This window comes from Agelaius phoeniceus, chromosome 1 (assembly GCF_051311805.1).
Source record: "Agelaius phoeniceus isolate bAgePho1 chromosome 1, bAgePho1.hap1, whole genome shotgun sequence".
In the NCBI taxonomy this organism is placed as follows: Eukaryota; Metazoa; Chordata; class Aves; order Passeriformes; family Icteridae; genus Agelaius; species Agelaius phoeniceus.
In genome coordinates, this window is record NC_135265.1 from 113,694,483 (window position 1) to 113,719,188 (window position 24,706).

Here is a 24,706-nt window from a genome sequence, read left to right on the forward strand (position 1 = left end):
AGCAAAGCTTCACTGAAGTTCCCATTTGTGTAACTCCATAATTGCCAGGAACACACATCATAGTCTCTGTGCTCTTTATGTCCCCTGGGTACCTTGTTGGAGGCTGCTGGTCAAGTGAAAGCTATTTTTCACACACACATTCACTGAGACAACTAACTTCATTCATACCAGTCTGCCATGTAATCTATTTTCAAAGAGTGAGGACTCCTGCTTGGAATACACCAGTGTTGAGCAGCAGACAGATACCACACATCTCTTCCCTGGGTGTTCTTTCAGCCAAATACTAAGCTGACCAAAGCAGTAGTTAAGTTCAGATGGTGCAGTCCCATAACTTTGGGTAAAAATCTTTCACTTATAAACGAAGATGCAGGAAAAAGTTACTGAAACAAGAAGCAAAACCAGACTTACTGAGTCAGAAAACATTACTTCGAGAATCAGCTTAAAATTCAAGATGTGATATTTACAGTAAAAACAAATACAAAAGAACCCTACCACAGGAAAAAAAACCAAAAAAACAAAAAAAAACCAACCCATACATCATCTTCATTAACTACATTAAAATACAGAATATTTACAAAGAAAGCAATCAGCCAGAATCAGTTATGCAGACAACTTGGGAATTCCCCCCAAAACACAAACTCCAACCAGGCAACCATTATTGTACCAGCTGAACTGCAGCTATTACAGGTAGATTTCTATAAAAAAAGCACTTTCACAGAAGTGGAATTTTTCTTATGTTGGTGAAGAGAGTCCTATTTTTTTGGAACACATACAACACTGACATTTACTTACATCATGTTTAACAGTTTTGTTTTGTTTGTCTCAAGTTCTTGCATGTTTTGAAGTGTAACCAATCCCCCCAGTGTTCTGCTATTCATTTACTAAACTATCCTAATCAAATCTTGTTTCAATTATGACAAAACTTCCTTGCTACTCCAATTTCCTTTAATTTCTGTACATAAACCTATCACCTGATTGGTAAGACATTCCAATCAAAACCAGTTTTTGCATGTCTTGTACAGACACCTACAGTAATGCACAAGGTATGTGCCAGGATTCACTAGCTAGCAGGTACATCTAACTTAACAGAGCCATTAATGCAGTATTAGCAGTGATCACAAATTATCGTATTTCACGCACATTTTTTTAAGACACAAACTGCATCATAAAGCTTCTCACTGAATCAATTTTTATTTGTTCTAGCTTGTGTTATAGATTAACCTCAGCCAACATAAATGCTTGTATTAAAACTAAGACAATAGTAATGAAAGATATACGTGTTCTCCTATGTGATTTTATTTATTTCACTGGGCTAACACAGTACTAAAATAATGTAGCCAGTATCAGAATTACAAAATTTACTTCAGATACAGTTAACACTAGGATGATACTCTTCTCTTAGGAGCATGAAGAGAAAGTCTTGTGGTCAGACAAGAGCTCCTGAAGTTTGGGATATGGGAAAAAGTGGATTGAGCTCCAGCCAACATAATCAAGAACATGGCAATCATAAAGCCCATTAGACAGGTAAAAGGACAGCAAAAATTTTCTTTGCTGCCTACAGGGGAAGAAAGAGGTGTAGAATGTGCAATTTTTAGGTGACTCCTAAAATTCTAAAGATTTTCTGCATTTCCAGAAGTTACCTTATAATCTCTGTTGGAGAATTTATTGCCTGCAAGCAAAGAAGTCTTTACGAAGAACAGCCCTAGCTAGAACCTTGCTTTCCCTTTAACAGAGGCAGAGACTCCCAATACTCTTAAGGCCAACTTAAAATAATAAAAAATTGCTGGTTAGGTAGAAGCAACAAGGTTCAAAGCCCTGGAATCCAGAGTTATACCCTGAAGTAAAAATGAGTAGTGCTACGAGCATAGATGAATACTCTGAAGTCCATCTCTTCAGGAAGTAAACATGAAGGCAATCAGAAAAAATTACTCATGTCCAGATCAATAGGGGTAGATTAGAAAGAAAGTTAATACTGTACAGAGAGATTATGTAAAACTACATAAAAACTGCTTTAATGGATAAAAATTGCTCTATACATGCAAAGACACCCACATACCATGTAACTCTCCTAAATGCATATATGCATGTATGTGCATACACACACGTACCAATGTATGTATACACATCACCAAAATGCAGGGAAATCCACTTTGCTAAGCACTATACAGCAGAAATACTCCCATACTTCCAAAGAGTGCCTTCTTAAGCCTCAACTTACCTCATGAAGTAGAGACACAAACTGGAAGTTTTAGGTTTTGATTGTGTGATGCCATTCTTCTCCCCCCTCTAAGTTCATAAGCAATGACACGCTGAGTTTAAAACCAAAAATGTTATTGCAAAGCAAGCTAGACAAATTAGATACTTACTTATCAAAGCTATCACTGTATTTTATGAAGCTCTCCAACTTTTCCTTGGCGTATTCTACCACATCTGAATGAAGCTCTATTCCATGATTTATCCCGAAAGGCCCTGTAAATAAAAACAGCATGGTGTGTTTTTGTGGTGTTTCCTTTCTAAGCACAGCAAAACTACATGGAACAGCACTATAGTGTAAAAACATCAAAACCACATAAAACAGACGTCTCCAAACACTGCTAGACAAACTTATTTTTTGCATCTGCATTACTGGTGCTTAAAGAGGAAGGTCAAAGGCCAAAGGTTTGATAAAACAACAGGGACTGAACTACAACAATTACAGAACAAATTTTCTTTGTAAGCATGCAGAAAATAACCTGGCTACACTGAAGTCAGTCTGAGCAAATTCTTTTACAGAACATTACTTACTTGGAACACAACAAATAAAAAATTTCAGTCTGTATTTTGGTATTTAGATTTTAAAGCCTTCTTATGGCAAACTTTTCATAGTTTCTCTCTGACAATTTAGAGATTGGGAATTATATCCCTTAGCCACATACATTCTTCCATTTTGCAGACTGCAAAATCAGAAATTTGTTCTTAATTTAATACAATAATTAACTTCCACCAAGAACAGTAGAATTGCCCACACATTATGTTCCCTCATCACAATCCCATCACAACTGCATTGCCTTCCTGTGATCAAATCCAAGTATAATTCCAAGTCAAACTGTGTGCCAAAAGTTAATGTTATTATTTCAGGAACAAGTAGAAATCATGAGACAGTATTATGAGGATTATCCACATCAGGAAGGAATCTGAATCAGACAGACACATTTGCTCTAAGGATTCTAAATTTAACATGCACTCATAGCCCAGGGTCTTTAGTCATTGGAGCATAGAATTGGAAAAGGGAGAGGGAAGGGAAAGAGGGAAAGTAAACATCAATAAGATTAGACAAAACTTATATTTATATCCTCTACAGCATTCTAAATCTTTCCTAAATATTTAGCTCCATGATGTTACTCCAGTGAAACAGAATTCAATTTGTCTTTTCTAGGACACAGATTAACAAAACAGACCTAGGGTTAGTAAGAGAGGCTTTGTTTTACTGCAACAAAAATACAGCATACAGCTATATACCATTAACCTGATCAATAATTGCAACTCAACATAGTTTAGAATATTTTCTGCTGGGTGAAATAAAAGCAATCCACTAATCCACCAGGTAACCACTAGGAGTGCTTTTAAGATCCCACTGATTGCAGGCAAGAGTTAGCTATCATACAAGGGATGTTCTTAGAACTCGTGAAAACATTTACCTTCTGCTGACATTCATTTTTACTGTAAATTCATGTTATTATTGGTCACTTTAAAAAAAGCATTGGCATAGGCAATCCCCTTTCTAGCTGTTTAATATTCTGTTGTACCATAATAGGCTATGATGTTTCTAACAGCTCTACAGTATACAGCAGCATTCAAGGTAAGTTTTCTTTACCTACAAATTAATAACAATTCCTTTAACCTTGTAATTTAAAGTAAATTAAAAATGCATAAACATCATCTGGTCAAAAATTCTTATGTACATTCCTTCAAGTACCTAACTTTGAAAGCAACTAAAAAAATCCTACAAGCATCATTTGCTCTAACAACCTGAAATTAAAACTATGAATGCAGAACACTACCACATCATCATACACCACAGCATTCATAATCTAAATGGAAAGATGAGAAATGTGCTCTCTTCTCTCACTGAAAGTCACAGCTGGACATATAAGCAGAGTCAGCTATTCTAAAAATGTGAAACCAACATCTCCACTACTCTCTGAAATCAACTGGCCTCTTTCAGCATAATGAGATAGCAATTCCACCACCTAGTCTGAACTTCGTTTATATTTTAACAGTTTCAGCAACAGTTAATTTAATCTCTGTGGATTGGTGTGCAGTCTTCTTAGTACGCTGCTATACTTGGAAGTGATCACCAGTTTCAGATTATTTGATAATTTAACCTAGTCATTTTGACACTGCCAATGTGGCAGAAACATTACTCACTACATTGTCAAATGGAAAGACACTCAACTACTGTCAAAACCCACATGGTTCTGTTCCTCACTGCAGTGTTCACTGAAATTGGTTTGAAAAAAAAAAGTGAGCTTTTAAAAATGAATATGGTTTAGTTGTCAGGAAACGACATCTGTTTATTTTTCTTTGTTAAAGCAACTGTTCCTTGGTCTAAAACAAACACTTAAGTATAATTATTATACATAACTAGTTTTATCAGAAGGAATACAGTAAGAAAATAAAGACATAAACTGCATTTATATCTTCGATGCCTCAGCCTAGAAGTCAAAACACATTACAACACTTAGACTTTGGTGACAGGATACAGCATTCCAAAACATGGAAAGTCTGCTTCTCTAAGCAGCTAGGCAGTTGCTGCTCCAGGCTGCTCCAGCCCTGCTAGGGACCATCAGCACCTGAGCTGCCTTTTCGGGAACATCTGCAGGGTAAGTGTGCTCCTCAGGGGCTGTCAGCCAACCTCACCCGCTGTACAAGACAAGTCTTTTCCTGTTTAATTCCCTCAACTCTGCATATACTATTCTGAAGGATAGCAATTCTGCTTAATACAGAGAGGCCAAACCCAGGAGTGTTCACCAGCCATTTAAAACTGGTTTAAGTACAGAGATACAAAGGCAGTACACAGAATCAAGTGCAATAAACAAATGTCTTTTTTTTTTAAACGTATTAGTTAAGAAAGAATAATGAAGTAACAAAGCTTTCTACAAGACAGTAATAAACATGCACCATTTAGTCATAACCCTGAAGAAACATTTTCGAGAAAAAAATGCTCAATATTTACTAATTGTTTAAATACTGCACTTAAAATATTACAATCCAATTAAAAATATCTACTCTCAATTAGAAACATTTCCAAACAGAGAAAAGCAACACTCTATGAGAGTAGATAGCTTTACCTTATTTTTACCTGTGAATGACCATAACTCCTGTTTCCACAAAACAGTTATTATTTATTAGTATTAATAACTCTTATATTATATAGTATTAATTAGAACAAAAGATACTGCAGATACCAACAAATTTATGTTTGTTATGCACTATTAGCCATAATTTCTTCCTTCCAATAAATAAATTATGACAGAAAGTAACTAATTAACTGAAAATGAACAAACTGACTCTTGACACCTTAGTTTTATATCTAAATTAATGTAAGCAAAATCTGTATATTAGCTGTCAGCAAGATTTCTACAACCAAGGAAAAGCTGCATGCAGTACGGTCAAGAAAACGGTATCTACAAAAAATACACAGCAAAATAACTACTGTTTTATGTAATAAAATAATTTGTAAAAAAAATTAGTTGTTGGTGCATGTGATCTGTAATCTAAATGTTGGGGATGAAGACATTTAATGCATTTTTCTCTCTGGGTTTTGAAATTTAATTTAGGCAACAATATTTAGTTCCATCTTTTTTTCATATAGGAAATGTATTTGAAAACAAGAAAAAACACAGCGCTAGTATGTTAAAATTCTATTGAAAACCTACACACCTGATTAAACAGTCTCATCAGTCTTCATCCCAAAATTTTCTCACTAATCAGCTGATTAAATGTATTATTTTAAAATAACTCTTTCCATACTGACACAGATTTATTTTTCAGTTAAGTTTCTTAAAGAGAAATAAATTAGCCTTTACAATTTAGATTTTCCCTTCCATAAACTGAAGATCAGAACAGTAACCTACAGTAAAGGCACAAATAGAGTGCAAATGCAGATGAAAATTTTAGTCTTCAAAAATTGTTCCACTCTTCCTTTCCCTTTTAAACAAAAATAAGGACTGCTCCTTTCAAATGAGAATTTTAAACTACAGAATGCAGGAAGAATTGCCTCTTCCAAAACATCCAAGAAATGTCACCAAATTAGAGCACCAGTGAAATGCTTGTAGATAACAAACAGTATTTTAACAACACATCTCAAAGAGCCAGCCTTATGTATGTTACTGTCATTGTTAAAGAAGTAAAGGTAAGGTTTTACAGGGCTTGCATAATCTTCTAAAATATTCAAACCCACTATATTTAAATAAAACCGTTCAGGTTACTTATTATTAATAATTACCTAATATTAATCCCACCATTGTACTCAAGTATCCGGTTCCACTACCCAGATTTAGAAAAGACAATCCAGGCTGAAGTTTCAGTGCTTCCATGACTTCAGAATAAATGCAAGGTGCTGACAAGTGTATATTTCCATGCTTCCAGGCCAAGTCTTTGTAAGCATTGTCCCTGTACCCTTCCAGGTAATAATCACCACGATCAATTGCTCTGAAGGCTTGCTCCACACTCTCTGTACGAATGTACTGAGCTTCTTTCAAGTTATCAATTAAGTCATCATTGTCTTCTCCAGCACTCACAGCTCCTCCCATGCTGAACTTCCGTAGTAATTCAATTAGTTTGCAAAATACATTAGGAGCAGTTTTCCCAAAAGTATATGTTTGTAATGGAGTCTCAGCTGTTTTTCAGAAGGACATCACAAGTGAATCCTGCAAAACAAAGAAATTAACAACTATTAGCAAGTAATGCAATATTGTTAGTAGTGGATAACTTTACAAAGCAGAACTAAGATGCAGGACAGCTAGTAATCAAAATTCTGCCCCTCAGATTTTTAATTCAGAGCTTAGAAACATGGGCTTTATACATCAGCACGGGCTGTCTACATTATGCAAACCCTTACGCTGCATTGCTTGCTAGACACTGCAAACCCTAGTGCTAAGAACCCTTCACCCATATTACACATTTGAGGGGGCACCTAGAGGACAGAACTGCCTTTGGGTGAGTTCCAGTCCCATCCTGAGAGCTAAGTGTCCAATAGCAGCTGGAGCATGTACCAACTTAGCTAATTTTGAAAGGAACTTGTTTTCCATGTGCTAAGATCACCCCATGGGGGAAACAAAGCCCAGGAAGGGATGATGTCCCAGAGATGCTTTTCAGATGTTCACTTTGGAGCTGAAACAGAATACTAGGGCAGATACAATGGCACATTGCTCTCTTCTGGAATAAAAACGGAAAAAAAAAGTCCTCCAAGTATCTGAGTCCCTCCTAACACCTGCCATATTCACTAGAGGAATAAAAACTCCTTAAGTACCTGGAAATTTTTAACAGCTTGCCAGCTCATAAGTGTAATTCTACACAGCACACTGCAATAAGTCATATTCACTTCAAAATAATTCCTTCAGATCTGTATTTTATCTGCAGTTATTTCATTATGAATTACTAAACTCAAAATCCAGATATTAACATTTTTAATGTTGCATGAATTACCAGTAAAATAGAAACAGAAGACTAGGAGACAGGAGAATAGGAAGTTTAATGCCTCACTTCTGGGTGAATAGAGTACACAGTGAATAATGTTGCTAAAACACTGAAGTTTTAGCTGTTGCTAAAACTTCAGCAGTGGTAAACACTTCAGCAGTGTTTACCAAAAGCCAAGGAAGTACTTTTTCATTTCCTACACTCTGCAGTGCACAGGCACACAAAAAGCCAGGAGAGAGCATGGCCAGGACAGCTGACCTGAACTGGCCAAAGGGATATGCTATACCATAGGGTGTCATGACCAGTATATAAACTGGGGGAAGTGGAATATTGAGGGCTATTAAAGCTCTGGTCAATCAGAGGTGAAATGAGGACTCTTCACCATTCATCTGTGTGCTTCCCTCCAAAGCAAAACAAATTCCTACTGACATTCTGGAATGGAAAGAGGTAAAAAGACACCACGTGCAATTATCCAGCAAAAAAACCCCTTTGATTAAAGTAGAAAAAACAGACTAGTGCTCCACAGCAGAATAAGCAGGCCTGTGTATGTTCAACTGCACAGAAATGTTTCTTTCTGCTTGTGAAAAACTACAGGAAAACTTAGAAAGAAAATGTGAAACCTGAGAGATTATTTTAACTGCAACTGATAAAAATACTCCAGCCCTATTTGTTTGTCTGCACTTGCACCACACCTGAAGGTTCAATTAACCTAATTATGATACTTCAGTTTAATAATCTACAGAGACTAAAGCAATCGTTTTTGCCATCTTTCACACTAAAAAGTTCATTAGTATCTTGAGATATGTTTGGAAATAAATTTAACTAAAACCACGAAGAACTGAGTTTCGTAAAGACTAAATTCAGCTGCTACGTTTGAGAAATAGGAATGCTGCTTTCAGCTCTTCCTGCGGGGTGCATCCACCACCTCGCACCAGCAGATGGAGAACTCGGCTATCCATCAGCACTGCGCCAGCAAACGTGCAGAGCCCGCCGATGGGAAAACCTAATGCTTTAGCATTTCCATCAACAAGTGTCTTCACTGCTGTCACATACCATTTGGATCCTGTAAATAACATTTTTCTAATTTTCAATACACATGACACACCATCAGACTTTTTTTAGGTATTTGGTAATTTTGTATTCTTGGCTTTATATGATGGCTCAAGTTATTGCAGTATCATAAGACTTTCTACTGATGACACCCACCAAGTGCCTCAGCTTCAATAATGGTTCTCACACAAAATCTCAAAGCCAAGAACAGAAAAAGTGTGATTGACAGCGTGACATTGAGGGAAGTAGGGGAGAAGAGAAATGGAGTCTCCTCTCAAGAATGAGACACAGCCTAAGTGTGGCTATTTGGCAGTGCAGTTGAAGGCTACATATCATTCTGGACACACTGCCCCATCTGAAGAAGGTGACATTAAGCAGATGACAGTGATGGTGTTTAGGCTAGATACCTAGCCTAGGTATCTTGGTTTGGTTTGCATTCATTATTCATCTGCAGTGCTCTCCTCTGCACTCTACAGCTACAAGTAGGCAAAAAAGCTGCTCAATGGAAAGTACTTTTGTTCAAAAACCAAAAATGTCCTAGGAAGTGAAAGAAATAGATATTTTCATGAGAAGTGGACTCTTGTGCTGCAGAGAAATACTTTTTGATAGTTTACTTCCCCCCAATGTTTTTAAACATACAGCTTTCTACACAGCTGAGTGCTCACCAAAAACATTCTCTGAAGCTCCCTGATATTAAAACTGAAACACATGAAGTTCACAAAGAGCACAAGCAATGTTCTGATGCCTATTACACCAAGAGGTATGGCAACTTCACAAGAAATATGAAGGTTTGTCAAGTTAACAAAATGCAGCTATTGCTTTTAGCCTTAGGAATCTCTGAAATACACAAGCCAACAAAAATTACAGGGTAGGAGTTAAAATTTCAATATAGTCTTGATAAAAAAAATTAACTTAGTAAAACCAACTGCAATTAAAACAATCTTCATTTTCCATTCCATACCACTCATGAATTTATTTTCAGAAGCTGAAACCCTACCTTGAAGTTTCTTATATTCACAATAAAAATGAAATGGAAAAACACTTTCCAATTTCTCTAACAATCTACTCAATTGTGTAACACCACCACCTCTGACCTGTTTCTGGCCTAACTTGTAACCAATTTCCGTGAAAAACATTAAATAATTTCTGGGTGGTTTTTTGATGGCTTTCCTTTTTTTTTTAATACTGTCACATTAATTGAACATGCATTTTTTGGCTATGTGGCTAAGAAGAGATGACAATCTGAGTGCATTTTAATTCTTCATTATTTTAGAGGTATGCTAAACTCTTAGCTGAAAAGTTAGCTACAAGGTTAGCCAAGTGTTTTTGCCAGCTTTTAAAGGGAAACAAGTTTTGCATGTTTCAGAATTTCTTCAAATGTATTTGCACTTCAAATTAATTTCCTGGGCTTCTAAGGACTTGCACACTCTCTTAAAGATAGCTTAAATACCATGCTAGCAAGGTATCCAGTTAATTTGCCAGACAAAACCTCATTGACATTGCCAAAGCCATACAATTCCAAATATCTTAAAATTAACTATCTTGTAATAGTGATACAGATGGGCTCCATATAGACAACTACAATAAATGCTACTTGAGCTGACTTACTTGATCCTTACTTTGTTTCAAAGAAAACAAAATAATAAATGGAATCAGCCATATTTGAAGTCTCCTCCTCACAACTAATACCATTTTCACTAACACATCAGCTTGGAGAAAGATGATAATCAGGAATGTGATACATTACTTTAAGCTCATACACAGAATACAACCTTGCTTTGTGAATCCTCCCTCTTTCCTTTAAGAGGGAGAAGACAGCCGTAAGTCACTGAGCTGCACATTAATATTAGAATTCAGCTGTTCAGTTTCCCAAAAAGGAATATTCTGTGACTGGCAATAGAAGGGAATTAACCATGAATGTACACACAGGCCTGAAATGCTCCAAGTTAATAGTTTTAGCTTACTCATAGAAAAAATCAGCAACATTGCTCTAATCAGCAGAGATTTAAAGTTCCCCAGGCTACTAATCAAGTATCAGACCTACTCCTTTCTGTCCAGACTCAATACATTATACCCTTGCAGCAGTTATGAACTCAAGATCATGTTTTGCCTGTCCTCATTCCATCCAATGACTCCTACAACCACAGGACTCCACCTGAAGTTTAGCTTCCCTTTTTCTCCCAAGTATAATAGTGACTCACACAAGGAAATTCAACCTCAAACTGCAGAGCTGAGCTTAGGATTTCAGCAGGCGTTTTCAAACAAACAGTATGATTGATTATGATCTGAAAGGAAAAGAATAATTCTAATCTTACTTTCACCCAGCGAAGACTGAAGAAAACCAAAATATCAAGTATGTGCTGGCAGTAACTGTAGTAGGTGACTACAAAAATTAAGAATAAAATGTGGGACACAGAGGTATTTTACAGTAAAGTCTTCATAAACATTTTTTAAAAACTTTTACACCTATACTTGCTACTAAACTGATACTAAAGGCAGCAAAAGGTTTAAGTGGTTTGGAAATCCAACTATTAGAACTACCTTCTCTTCCACAGCTATTTGTTTTGTCACTCTAAGCACTTATGAAAGAAAAGCTATTGTTTTTAGGATATATGACACTACTTGGTGTATTAAGGAAAACTCTCTAGAGAACACTGCACATTTTTGAAGTCTATACTCTAGACTAATCTTACTTAAAAACATACACTCCTAAACTGCTGTTCAGTGGGTCACTTCAAGAAGCTCTTCAAGTTAAACAGAAAAAAGTACAAAACCGACTAGAGTCAGCTCTACAGTGCAGTGCACTCCACAGAGCACACATACTTCGAGGTTCTTTGCAATATAGCAATGGAACAAAAAATAGACCACAGGATTAGTGTTAAGTCAAATGAATGTAAACAGCTACAACTACTGACTTAACCTGAATTGCATTGACCTACTTGGGCAGAAAATGTTTGTCAAGTCTGATGTAAGCTTAAGCCCTGATCTTCCTGTTTGAGCTTTCAACAGCTGTTTATACAAGATTCCAGGTATGTGCCTGCTTTCACTCTTCCTCCACCCACAGTCACCTGAACACACTGAACAGCAGACATGGTACTGCATTTCTCTCAAAACAGGTACTGAAACTTATGGAACTCCTCAAATGTATGAGCAGTGACAAGCATATAAGCACATGATCAAATGAATTTAACCTTGGCAGCTACACAAGGGCATAATTTTGGAGTAACTTGCTGAGTAGCTACTGAACTTTTTTTTAAATACTAAGACAGTTCACAGAAACTTGAGTAAAAAATAATAACAGAATTTTGTTAGTTGCCTCTGTGTTTGTTTTTTGCTCCTCTTTGAACTAGGAGACATTCCTTTCCTGGTCTATACTGTCTCTTGTACTTAGTTTGTTCTTCTCATCTGAAATTCTATCTACCCTCTTCACACCATTCCAATAATATGAATGCTGAAAGGAACATTTCTCTATACATGCCAGACCTGTTCTCAGGTATGCTGATAAAGGCTTGAAAATTCAGTACCTTTTATCACAAAGCAAAGCAAACAATCCTACATACTTGCTGGACTAAAATTTTAATGTTCAGCTTAACCCCACATCCTGACTAAGCTCTCCTTATTGCTTAAAATCTGGGCAACCAAAAACTCTTTGCAAAGCTAAGCCTCTCAGGCTTCAGGAGCAGTTTCTTCTTCAAACACGGACTTCAAATTCTTATTCAAATATAGACAACAGGTTGTGCATATACCTTTATGACTGAACACTAGCTCTGCCCTGAGTACTGTACAGTGTACCATCAATTGCAGACTTCAAAATAATATTGCTTCTCTACCCACAACAGTCCAAAACAATTCCTGTTGCTTAGCTGTAAGACAATGCACCAAAATGCTCTTGTCTCTGGGGAGCCTAAGATGACTTAATAACCTTTTAAAGTTCCACTGAAGATCTAAGCAAAAGATAGCAGTTTAACCCAATGTCTAATTATGCAGAAAGATCCCCTACGCTTCCTCTGATCCCAGTGTCCGTGACAGAACCTGGCAGTCCTCTTCTAGCACAATGTGTAAAGGTCTCAGCTCCTGAGAGGTGTGCCTACAGCTCTGTCTATTCCCAGGCCACAACTATTTTTAGTTTGTCCAGTATAAATGAGCCAAAGAGCTTTATCACAGGCTGGCTGGGAGAAAGGGGAAAGATGAAAAGCTTCTCTTGAGGGCCTAACAGACCCACAGAAACAGGAGGTACCAGGTAATAGCAGTTTGTTCACTGCCTAAAATATCAGGACATCACTAGAGAGATGAATTGATGATGCTTAATACATACAGATGTCTGATATTCACTGAGCCTGTCTCATGCACCTGTTTTGCATTTCAGAAACTGCTGTCTGTGCACATATTTCACAAATTAGTGAGCTACAGAGTGACCAGCCTGCAAAACTCATTGCCACAATACACAGCTTTGCAGAAGGATATTTAACAGACTATTCATTTCAAGCAGGTTCATATAAGCTATATTAGGCAAATGCTAAGAATCAGAAGAGTTGTAGAGTGATGTGTAAAAAGAACTGGTTCTGGTACATCTAATTCTGTTTGGCCTGAAAAGGCAAAGGCATAGAAGTGGCACAACATTTCTGCAAATTTTAATATTGTGATTGCTTTCCATCTAAGATACCTTGATATATATATAAAAAGAAGAACAGTGAGAGAATCAACATTTTTAAGACAAAACTTGTTTCTTTTCATAAAAGATGGTCAATAATTTAGTTCAGTTTACCAGAACATAAAAATTATGCTCCTTGGAGTAATCATCAGAGAGTCCCTAGTAACAACCGGGGGATGGGGAAGGAGAATCCTCTTTTATAATGAAATACAAAGCAGATTTTGTACAAGAAAGGAAACATTTTCCTAACCTTTTACCATAAAAGTTATAGTTCTTAAGCAGATCAAGTCACACTTCATATAACTTTGACTAGGCAAAATGTGGCCCATGACAAAATTTTCACTATTTCAGCCAGTACTAAAGTTCAAAAAACTTACTGCACATAAACATTTCAAGTTATTTAAATAACTCACTTCTAGCAGCAACAGAACAACATACGCCTGTTGCCTTTAGCAAAAGAAAACAGAAATGAGGTCAAGTGTAAAAATAGAAGATAGTTGCATTCCTGACACTTGAAACCTCATCTTGGAGCTATGCATTTACTTCAGTCTCCACAAAGAAAAAAAAATAGGCCCAATTAAAAACAGAAATATCAATCAACTTTACCAACCTCCAAGGAGACTAAAATTTTTTGGTTTCTAGTCTTCAGAAATGTATCTAAAAGCTTCAAAATAGCACACAATAATCACAGCATAAACAACTTAAATACTGTATTACCATGAAGTTTACTTTCACAGCCTGAGAATCTCAACTTTTATTTATTATGCATCCTCTTCTTATGAGATGCTAAACAAATACAATTTAAGGAAAAAATATATCCCAATTCTTCTGTGCTTAATTCTTAAAACAGCACAGTGCAATACAACAGTATCTTTTGAGAAGTTGTTTTATTCCTTAATCCTGTAATTCTCAAGAGGGAAGAATGAGTAAAGCCTACTCCTGTTTCCTGCTTCTCTTCCTCAGAACCACAAAACAAAATTCTTTCCCTGCAATCTTCCAGAAGCATCACACTGGAATAACCATTTTTTTCAAATGTAACTTGTTTACTAACACTTGCACACTGAATTAGTGCTTTATCTTGTCAAAGAAAGCAACGGATATCTACCCCACTTTCTTCTTTTTAATTCCCAAATCCTGCATATCCAAAAGCTTTAGACTTTAAGGATCCATACCATAATTTGTCTAAGTCTCCACATATACCATAAATCCATACACAGCACAACCTATAATGATGCGACTTTGTCAAAAAATCTCTACCACTTAGGACTTTCAATGCTTACTTTATATAAAATGGAGTTCAACTTCCCTTTCATGGTTCTAACCAAAAGAAAGTGATGATTTATCCAAACTTCCAAAACACACTCATCAAGTACAAACTAAATCTATATTAAAAAATCTACTGAAGTCTTTAGTCATCCAGGAAAAAAAAATCAACACTTTTCTTTACAATGTAAAAGGTTACAGCATTAATACTGTTATCAAAATCTGTTTCACAAAGGTTCATGCAAATATTTTATTATTCTCCCTACTTTGAGGTAATGTTTCAAAGTATTGCTTTTGTAACAGTATCATTTTAATTTACACCTCTTTGGCTAGTCAGTACCTTCTACCTTAAATTTTCCACAGGGCTTGCAAATGATTAAACAGATTATCTGCCTGCACATATCAAAGTTAACTTTGTTGGGTAATGTGACAGAAACCTGTTCTGCATACAAAGGAGCAGGGGTGGATTTACAAGTGGGGGAAACATGAATACACTGACCCAGCCTACCATCAGCCCTTTCCACATTCCCACTACCACCATGCCTCTCCAAGGCATTTCCCAGATCCAAAGGTGTGATTTTCACAGAGCTACAAAAGTAGCTCTGTAAAAGCTTCCATGGAGTGCAGGGGAAATGGACTTGGGGATGGCACAAGTCCTGTGAGTGCATGCTTGGGGGAGGAACCAGAGGTGGGGAAAGGAAAAAATCACAGTGACTAGGGGAGAAACAAGCATGGGAAAGCCACAGCTGTAGTGACAAGAGGGATGGATCATGTGTCAGCAGGCTGCAGGTCAGTATGTGCGTCCAGCTATGCCCTGCCTCTCCTGTCAGACTGTCAATCTCCTTCTGCAATTCTATCTTGGGCCTCTGCTTGGTGCCCATGTGTACCTACAAGACATGGAGTCAGACCACAGATCACAAGGGCTGGTGAGTCTGTGGTGCCAGCAAAGCAGGGTGTGAGCTTCTGCAGGTCCAGGTGCAATCATACAGAGTACCAAGCTGGACTGGCCAGCAAAGTGGCCTTGGGACTGGGATGGGACACACCAGCTGAGTGAGGCAGCTGGAGTAACAAAGAGGGGTCCAAGGTGAGCTGCTGGAGAATCTGTGGTGTTTGGGACTGGCAGCTGAGCATGTGCATGTGCGTAAGAGGCAATGGGGCACAAACAGACCAAAGAGTTCCAGGGTAGAATGAGTGCCTAAACCCAGCAACTGGAAAGATTTGTAATACATACACACATATATGTTTGCACACATTCAGCCTGACCATCCAGAAAGAGTAACAGGATGAGGCCACTGGTGCTGTTTGTGCTTGCCTTAGTGCCATCTCCCATGTTGGTGTGGTGGCAAATTATAGACATAGATGCTGAATACATCTGTTTGTTTGCTACTGAGAATACCTGCTTAGCCTCACAACTCACTGGACCTGAGGCCATGGACACCTAAACTAAAAACTAGAAATACTTAAACAAAACTCCTTAGAGCCCTTCTTCAAAAGCACAAACCAAAATATAAACACATTATAATTTTGAAAATGTTTCTGAATTACTTACTGGTTTTCTTTTTCTTCAGGTATGAATCAAGTACTACTGTAAATGTGGCTCCAAAATTATAATTTACCTACAGTACCAACAATGGCAGATGTCATCTGGGAAGGATTTGAAGCATTTGCAAAAGCTCCAGTAACCATTCCAAGATATTCGTGCAAACTCTTCAGCAAGAAATAGAAGTTGAGAACGTTTTATCATTGCCTATATAGCAGCTGTGCACTTGCACAGCTCACAATAATCATCATTCCCACAATCCTACTGTATCAGGATTTTTGCAGTCATGCAAAGCACATGGTTTTCACCTTACATAAGTGTAGTTTACAGATACAACACAAGAGGCTGCTACATTCACACAACCTGATGTAGTTATATCACGGACAACTCCAGTTTATCCAGAGCACGCCAGAATGGAGAAGGCAAATTTTACACTGACTTTTTCTGACAACTGAATTACTTCAGAAAACATCACAGAATCTCAGGAAACTTGGCAGTAATGAGTCTTAGTCATGATGAATGCATAATTAACTGAAGCAAATAACAAGAGACTAAGGCCTATGGGATTTTATAATACTGCAGATGTCAGCTTAGCAGAAGTCAAAGAAACTCAGCAGCTTGACTTTTCTGCGTCCTTCCAAGTTCACTGACCTTCTGACTACAATAAATGCCAAATTTAGAGTTCCTTGAAGGAAGAACACAGCAAAGCTTAACAAACTGGACTACATGGAATGGAAGGAAAACCACAGCTCATTCTCAAAAGGGTAGAGGAAATGGTTTTGCAAATAAAGAGCAGGATCACATGCCCAGCAGAAGAGCCAGCAAAACCCCACCCACAGAATCCAACAAGAACTACAACAGTAAACAAGAATTTCATGAGTCTCAGGCAAAGATTTTCAAATTAAAATCAAATCTTGTAATGGCAGACTGATGTACCAGTAGAAATACAGCATTCCTGATTACTTGAAGTTATTTATACTACAGAAATATTAACCATTTATCAAAATTAAGCATCTCCTTTAGCAACTGCTTTGGAGTTCAGTCTGTCAGCAATGCTGACTTGCATTCATTTCAGTCATACCTATCAAGCAAAAACAACAGCTCTGAAAATATGATTAAGAGGGTAGTGGCTCCCACAATCATTTCTTTTTTTAACTTTGATATACAGACCATGATACAACAGCACAGTCATCCTGACTGGGTTGAATAGCATTACTTGGCTTTTTCTTTTATATGTCAAGAAAACCACATGGTAATTCCCAAATATCTGCTATAAACACTTGCTATAGAAATAAAAAAAGTCTCAAAATAGTAATCACATCTCATTTTCTGCCAACCACATGGTCCTAATTCCTCATTTAATGTTAAAACAACAACTTATAGGAATCAAGCCTTTCATCTGGGATGAGGATGCCACAGGCATATCAATTGCCGACTGTGATTCACTAGCTATTACTATAAACAATTCCAATTACTATCACTTCACATACAAAAACCACACATTGATACGGAAATCTCCTTTTGGAGAGCCAGATTTGTCTTTTTTTAAATATGAACAAATAATTAGGACATGTTACCTCTGAGATGGTCTCTTTGAAATCTAGTTACCTTTCACCCCTGAAGACAACTAATAACCAATTATATTTGTTTTACTTGAAGAATGGTACCAATACATGCCTTTAATAGTTACATTCCTTTTGTGTCTACAATATTACTGCATACTGCCTTTCACTACATCTTAAACTAGTATTTTAGAACAACTCTGATTTGACTAACTCTTACCATTAAATCTAAATGACATTTGTAGACATCAGCTGGAAAAAAAAATCTTCCCAGTGACAGATGCCTCCTGGAGGAACATTATCCAGTATTACAAAGTTGTCACTGTTCATCCTGAAAATAGTTTTCAAGATTGCCTAATTTGCCATTAGAAATATGCACCTATCACTTAAAACTTTAACAAGCCAGTTGTTAAAAAAAAGGAAGAAATAATTATGATTACTGACAGCTTTAATAAGACTTATCTGTTTAGAAATCATGCAAAGAAAAGGTTTTGTAATAAAAACAGCAAGCTTCTGGTACTTGTGATGTGACGTGAGTACTCAAACACAGACCTCTAGTGCTATTTTAGGTGCTCATGCTAACTCTTGGCTACTTGGCCGGTGCTACAGCAACAATTAGTGCTAAACAACAAAACAGAAAACTCTTCTGGCCACATCCTGTCCTTGCTTCTCTGAAACTAAGTCAGAGGAGCTGCTCTTTCTGTGTCACGTAAGACTGCTTTGAAAGGAACCCAACAGCTGGAACTGGAAAAGCAACCAGATAAAAGACATTATTGGCCAAAAGAGACCAGAAGAGCAAACCTGGAGACACTGACTTGTAACCAGTCTGTCATCACCAGGTTCTAAAAACATCCAGAACAGAGATCCTGTTTACAGTCTCTACACTGCCACAGAATTGGTTAGTTGTCCACATATTCTCTGTGCATGTGTGTCTCTAAACACACACCATCTCCAGTAAAGCACACGTCATCAACCAAGACAAGGGTTCTCTTCTCTAACTGCTGAGCTATCTCTAATTCAGATTTTTCCTGCCAACTTTTTTTTTGTTTGTTTTTAATACTTCAAATAATCTAGGTCTCCAGTAAATCCTCTCATATCTAATAGCTCCATGCTGACAACTCTGATGCCCTGCAGCACCTCCATATAAATGTCTTTCATTCAGGATTAAAAACATCTCACGTCACTATCAAACCACTCGATGAAAGCCTGTTACGTTTTAAACCTGATTTTAATGTTTTGTTGTCAAATTCTGAATTGTTTCCTCAAACAAGTTTTTCCATATTAATTACAACTGTACTCTTTTACACCCTAGAAACACAGCAAATCCAACTCTGCTTTGCAACTGTATGCTGACCAAATACTACTGTGAGAAAATCAAGTGAAATGCTATACTTGAGAGGCATTCCAAACCTCACCTGTTATGTAACCTTAACAACACTCACAGTATCTTAAACCTCCAATTGCACACAACTCATAGAGCTCAATACTCTGCACTTGTAAAAGCAAGATATTTACATCCTGCCTTCACTAAACAAAACCAAACCAGAGGTCCAAAACTAACCTTCATAAAATGCATTTTCTAAGCAGCCAGTTCCAAGTATTTTTCTGCCCCAAGACAGCCCCTCTAAGAAGAGAAGTTCCACAGTAATTCCCCACTCAAGAACTTCACTGTATGAGAATACACCAGAACCTGTAGCCTGTGAGTTCCCATGGTGACTCCCGATGTCACACCTAATCTCTTTTAGGGCTGTGGGGTTTGTCTTTCTTTGCTTATTTTAAGTCTTCTGTAATGGCCTCTAAACCACTGTCTTTTCCTCACAATAAAGGACAACTCATATTTTTGTGCTTCAATTTAAAGAACTGATAAAATTAATTGAGAAATATGTCACATATCAATTGCAGTCACAATGTGTAAGTGATAAAGACGCTACAAAAGTTCTCCAGACCTGTGTCCAACCCTATAGGTTCCAATCCTTTTCTTCTTTCCAAAAATGAGTTTCTTTGGACTAACTGCCATTTTTAAAGACATTTTTGCTTACAGTTTACTTTTACTTCTTACTTTCAACATTTGCAATAAGCTTCTGATGAGAAGTAGATTCAGCAAGAATCCACACACATACATTCCATCAGTATTCCAAGCTCCTTGAGGTTAACATCACTGTCGACTTTGCAAGACTTTCTCTGAAACATGAAGTAGGCATGACATACCAGAACAAAAAGGACAGAAAACCAACAACCTTCTTCTGAATGCCAGCCAGCTATCTTTCAGTCCTACAAATATTATATTCAGCATCCTGAGTTGCTATAAATTCTATCCTTTCTTCAAGGACCAGAAGTCCAGCCCAAATTTCTTAAGTAACACAGCAGCAGAAACTGTTTTAAGAGCTTGCATGAAGGAGGCCTGAAGGCTTTCATTAACATCCAGTGCACACAAATAAGGCCCAAAGGAATTGGAGCACAGTAGTTATTTCCTGATGCTCTCATGTAATTATACCCATAATATTTCATATAACTACCACACTTCAGTCCCTATAACTCCATAAATGATGAAGCAGAACAGTGTGAACACAGTTCTGCTAAGCAGATACATTAAAAGAATTCTCCATCCAAAATATCCACACTTGTTGGAGAGGATGAAGCATGCAGATCAACTTCCGACCCTGCCAGAGGATTCCTGGAGTGCCTTAGGCCAGTCACATACCTGATTATTCATTTGCAAAACATATTGCATCTACATTCTACCTACTTTTGCTCTGAGGAGTTTACATTCTAAGTAGATAAAACAAATGAGATTATATAAACAACGTCTGCATTCAAGGGTGCCAAGTGCTGGAGACTTCAAGGCACTTTTCTTACACAGAGAGCTAATTAATCATCAGCTCCAGAACATCACTTTCAGTTCAGCAGGGTAGAATAGCAGATCTCTGTGACATTCCTACTGAAAATGGGAACAAAGCAGAAAATGACAAGAACAGGTACATGTAAAGACACCTCTCATCCAGAAAAAAATTACTGTATTCTCAGGTGTTTCTCTCCATGCACCTCTAAGACTGGCATGAGCATTACCATAATGCTTAGTATTTCAGAATTGCTTTTAATGTATTTGTTCTGGGGAATTTTTGAAACACCTGACATAAACCTTTGTGAGACACTTCATAGGGAAATTTTATTGCCTGGCTCCGGGGGGAAAAAACAAGAACGACACACTACAATGTGTTGCAGCAGGAACCTTGTGCTAATGTCTTCCAAGTTTGCCTTAAGACTTACACCTGCACTGGTATCATGCCTAAGAAGCCTACCTTCAGCTTCAGAACACACACTTCCATCTCAAAGTGCTTCAAGTTTACAGAAACACAGCCAAGTGACTGCTCTGGTACAGTCCACCACAGGCATGGAAACTACAACACATGCTTGACACTGAGGTCCTATTTTTAAGTCTCCTATTAGGCAGAAGCCTCTTCAAAAGGAGCTGCAGGTTGGGGCAGTCACTGACAGGCAAAAAGAAGACTAAACAATAAAAACCACAAAACTGTCAAAATTATGATTATAAAAATGGCAAGATTTCATGATTATATCAATAGTATACTGCAAAATTGAAACTGGCCAGTCACATATCTAAAGCAAGTAATGCCACAGATTAGATGAAGCAAACCGAGAAAGAAGGCCAATTAGAGAGGCAGGGCGATTTTTACAAAAATTCTGGAGTGAAGATCAGAGATGATGCAGGGAAGGAACTAATCCTGCACAGACACAGTGATAAAACTTGGCCATTGAGGACTGTCCAGTATTACATACTTTTTTCTGTTTCTGCAATTTCATTATATTCTCCTCACTGCAGACCTCCCAACAACATCCAATTGTATTTTCTAGCACTTCTGAGGGACACTGACTGTTGTAAAGAACATTTGGCTAAGTGTCCATCTCCAAAGCCCTTATTGTGGCTCTCTGAACTCACTCACATACTTCTAACATTCCTATCATTATATTTATTCACCCAGAGTCAGTTAAAATACCAATTGATCTGTCACACATTTTTCCACCTACAAATCCAAAATACTTTTCAAACTCTCCCAACAAATCAGGCAGGAGTTCTGCAGAAGACAGCTCCATTTATCCCAGCCTGATCCCTTCCAGAGATCTTCTGCCCAGAGTTAGGTAATGGTCCTGTTGGGGGAAAAAAGCGTATAGCACATTATAATTCATTTGCAAGCAGAATGGATTAAGGTTACAAAGACATTCTCACCACACATTATTGTAATTTACTAACTCTAAGCACTAGATTTTTTGTGCCTTCCATCTAGAAAAGCATTCTCTGTAACACAGAGGTCACATGGTTAAGAGGAATAGGGTATCTTCATTAATTTGCTGAAGTGCTGACTAGCCTTACTCTGGGTATTTTTTGCGTGGGCTTCAACATTTGCTGCTCTTTACAAGAAGAAACCTTACATTCTTGCTAAAGGCTGCAGTTCTACTGTGCTTGACTTATTACTTGACAGGAGTAAAAAAAAAAAAACAAACCTAGGAGAACACCAACTATGTTGGTGCTGGCAAGTACTGCAAGGACACAAGCATTTTCCACACACTGGAGTAGTTTAGCACTTTCATAAAGGACTTGTTTTTAAACAGACAGCCCCTCACCCTTCCTCCTTAGCTGTTTGTTTCCATTTTTGCTTTTGTTGGTTTTTGGTGGTTTGTCTGGGGTTGGTTTTTTTTTTGGTTTTGTTGGTTTTTTTTTTTTTTTTTATATGACAGAGCTGCATACAGCAGGCCCAGGCTGCTGACCGAGTATCAAATAAATGCCAAGATTCCTTCTCCCTCCGCTCCCCCTTTTCTTCCTGCAACTTCAGAGCGAGCCGCGGACAGCTGCCGAGGCAGGGGGGAGGAGGGCGCACGGAGGTCAGACCAGACCCGCACAAGCACTGCGGAGGCGGCCCGAGGTTTCGGGCCCAAGAGGAATCCCATTAACACCGCCGCAGACCGCAGCTCAGCTACAGACGTGACCCCAGGACGCCTCCTCCAGCTGATAACAACAAAGAAAACAGACGGGAGGAGGAGGTGGCAGCCCCGGAGCCAGTTCCTGCTCCTCCCCTTAGTCTTCTCCCAGCCAAAACAGAGACCACAATATAAACAGAGACAAAATGTGCGTTTATGGCAAAGCGGGGGGCAGCGGCAGCCTTCTCCTTTTCCTCCGGCGGCTGCCGCCAGGAATGCTCACCGACCTGAATTGCGGGCGAAAAGCGAACTTATCGCGCATTTCACACACTTTATTTATGTAAACAAAGTATCTTACGCCTGCTGCAGCCGCACCACCTCCTCCACTCCCAGAAAGAGAAATACCCTGCATTAGCCCACGGGTTTTTATTGAAACAAAACGAAATGTTGTCTCACGCACCCCTCAACGATGCCTCGGCCTGGAAGACGCGGTCCCCACAAGCACACGAGGTTGTAAAGAGCCGACAGTGAAAAAAAGAAACAAAACAAACAAACCAAGCCCAAAGAAATCCCCCAAACCGCAGGCTTCCCTTCTCACTGCATTTCCTCAAAGGCGAAAGGCAAACGCACAGCCGTCACAGGGGGGAGGCAAGGCGCTGAGCCGCAGCGGGGGACAAGCGCTGCCCTCACCTTGCCTGTACCACCACCCCCCCGCCGGGATCTCGAGGCTGGAACCTTCTCTCTTGTCCTCGTCCTCTCACAGCTCCCAGGCCCACGGCAGCTATACCAACCACCTCTCCTCCCCCTAACTCCTTCTGGGCCAGAGATTATTCATTACGCAGACGCTGCGAGGGGTGGCAAGCCTCGGGCAAAGGAGCAGGAGGAGAAGAAGGGGCTGCTGAGGGCGTACGCACAGAGCCGGTCCTGTCCCTCCCTAGGGCGAGCCCTCGCCCTGTCCCGGCTGCACGAAAACAACGCCTCCCCCTCATCCCCCTTCCCCCGCGCCTGCGTGCGGGGCCCGCGGACAATGGGGACCGGAGCGCCCGGGGAGCCAGGGAAGGGCAGGGGCCGCAGGGCAAGGGCCGGAGGGCCGCAATCTCCCCTCCCCCGCCACAACCCACCGTCCCGGCCGTCCGGCGGGGCCTCCACGCCGCACGGCGCGGCCGGAGCGCAGTTCTGCCCACCCCCCACAGTGCGGGACACTCACCCGTTCCGCAGCGGGCCCTGGACCCTGCGCTGGGCGGCACCGGCGAGACCCGCCTGGGGGGTGGGGGCGAGAATCGCAGGCAGAAGAGCACTCCGGCAGGCCGCGGGCAAACGGCCGAGCGAGAGGAGGGCGGCGCTGGCGGCCGTAGGTCGGGGGTGCGCGGGTCGGTTCGGCGGCCGGTGCCGGTGCGAGGGACAGGACGGGACGGGACGGGATGGGGGAGGCGGGGCCCGACAGCTGAGAGGATGTAAACAGAGCGTCACGTGACCCCGCCCCCCGCGCGCGGGGCCGCCGGGCGGGGCGAGGCGAGGGCGAGAGCTGCGCCGCTCCGAGCCCGGCCCTGATTGGCCGCTCGCCTCCGCGCCACAGCCAATGGGCGGCCGGCGCTCGCGGCGCTCGTCACCAGTCGCCCTGGGGTCGCTGGGGGCCCGCGCGCTGCCTCCCCCCCTCTCATCCCCCGTGTGCCCTCCTCGCCGGCCGGGCAGCGCTGCCGGCAGCCCCGCGTCCCCTCCTCGCCGGCCGGGCAGCGCTGCCGGCAGCCCCGTGTGCTTCCCCGGCCCTCTGGTCTCCCGTGGGCTGCGAGAACGGACAGTAGCACCGTGTTGTCGTGCGGTGGTGGCACCGCGGGTGGGCGGCGGGGGTCAAACAGCCGTGCCGAAGGCCCGGGTTTAAAGACATGCGCAAGGTGCCCCCGGTGCCCGTCGGGAAGAACTCCGCTTTGCGTTCTCATCTTCCTCAGGGGACGCGGCGGCTCTGCGGGATCGTCCTGTAGGGCCTCTCGCAAGGGGGGGCGGAAGGTTCCCCCCACGCCCCGAGAGAAG

At 40.0% G+C, this 24,706-nt stretch overlaps 1 protein-coding gene across 3 annotated transcripts in view; it reads right to left on the bottom strand.

Annotated features, from left to right (window-relative positions):
- PCMTD1 (protein-L-isoaspartate (D-aspartate) O-methyltransferase domain containing 1) overlaps window positions 1-24,154 on the bottom strand; it is a 40,738-nt gene extending 16,584 nt beyond the window's left edge. Inside the window, exons 1-3 of one of the 3 annotated variants that reach the window (XM_054655031.2) lie at window positions 23,886-24,154; window positions 6,488-6,911; window positions 2,367-2,469 (exon numbers count right to left, since the gene is read on the bottom strand). In XM_054655031.2, coding sequence (XP_054511006.1) covers window positions 2,367-2,469; window positions 6,488-6,794 — 410 coding nt within the window. In that variant the 5' untranslated portion in view covers window positions 6,795-6,911; window positions 23,886-24,154. Of the gene's footprint in view, window positions 1-2,366; window positions 2,470-6,487; window positions 6,912-23,368; window positions 23,539-23,885 lie in introns of those variants that run through there. The other 2 variants (XM_054655048.2, XM_054655065.2) reach the window with 2 other exon arrangements.
- Between the last annotated feature and the right edge of the window lie 552 nt (window positions 24,155-24,706).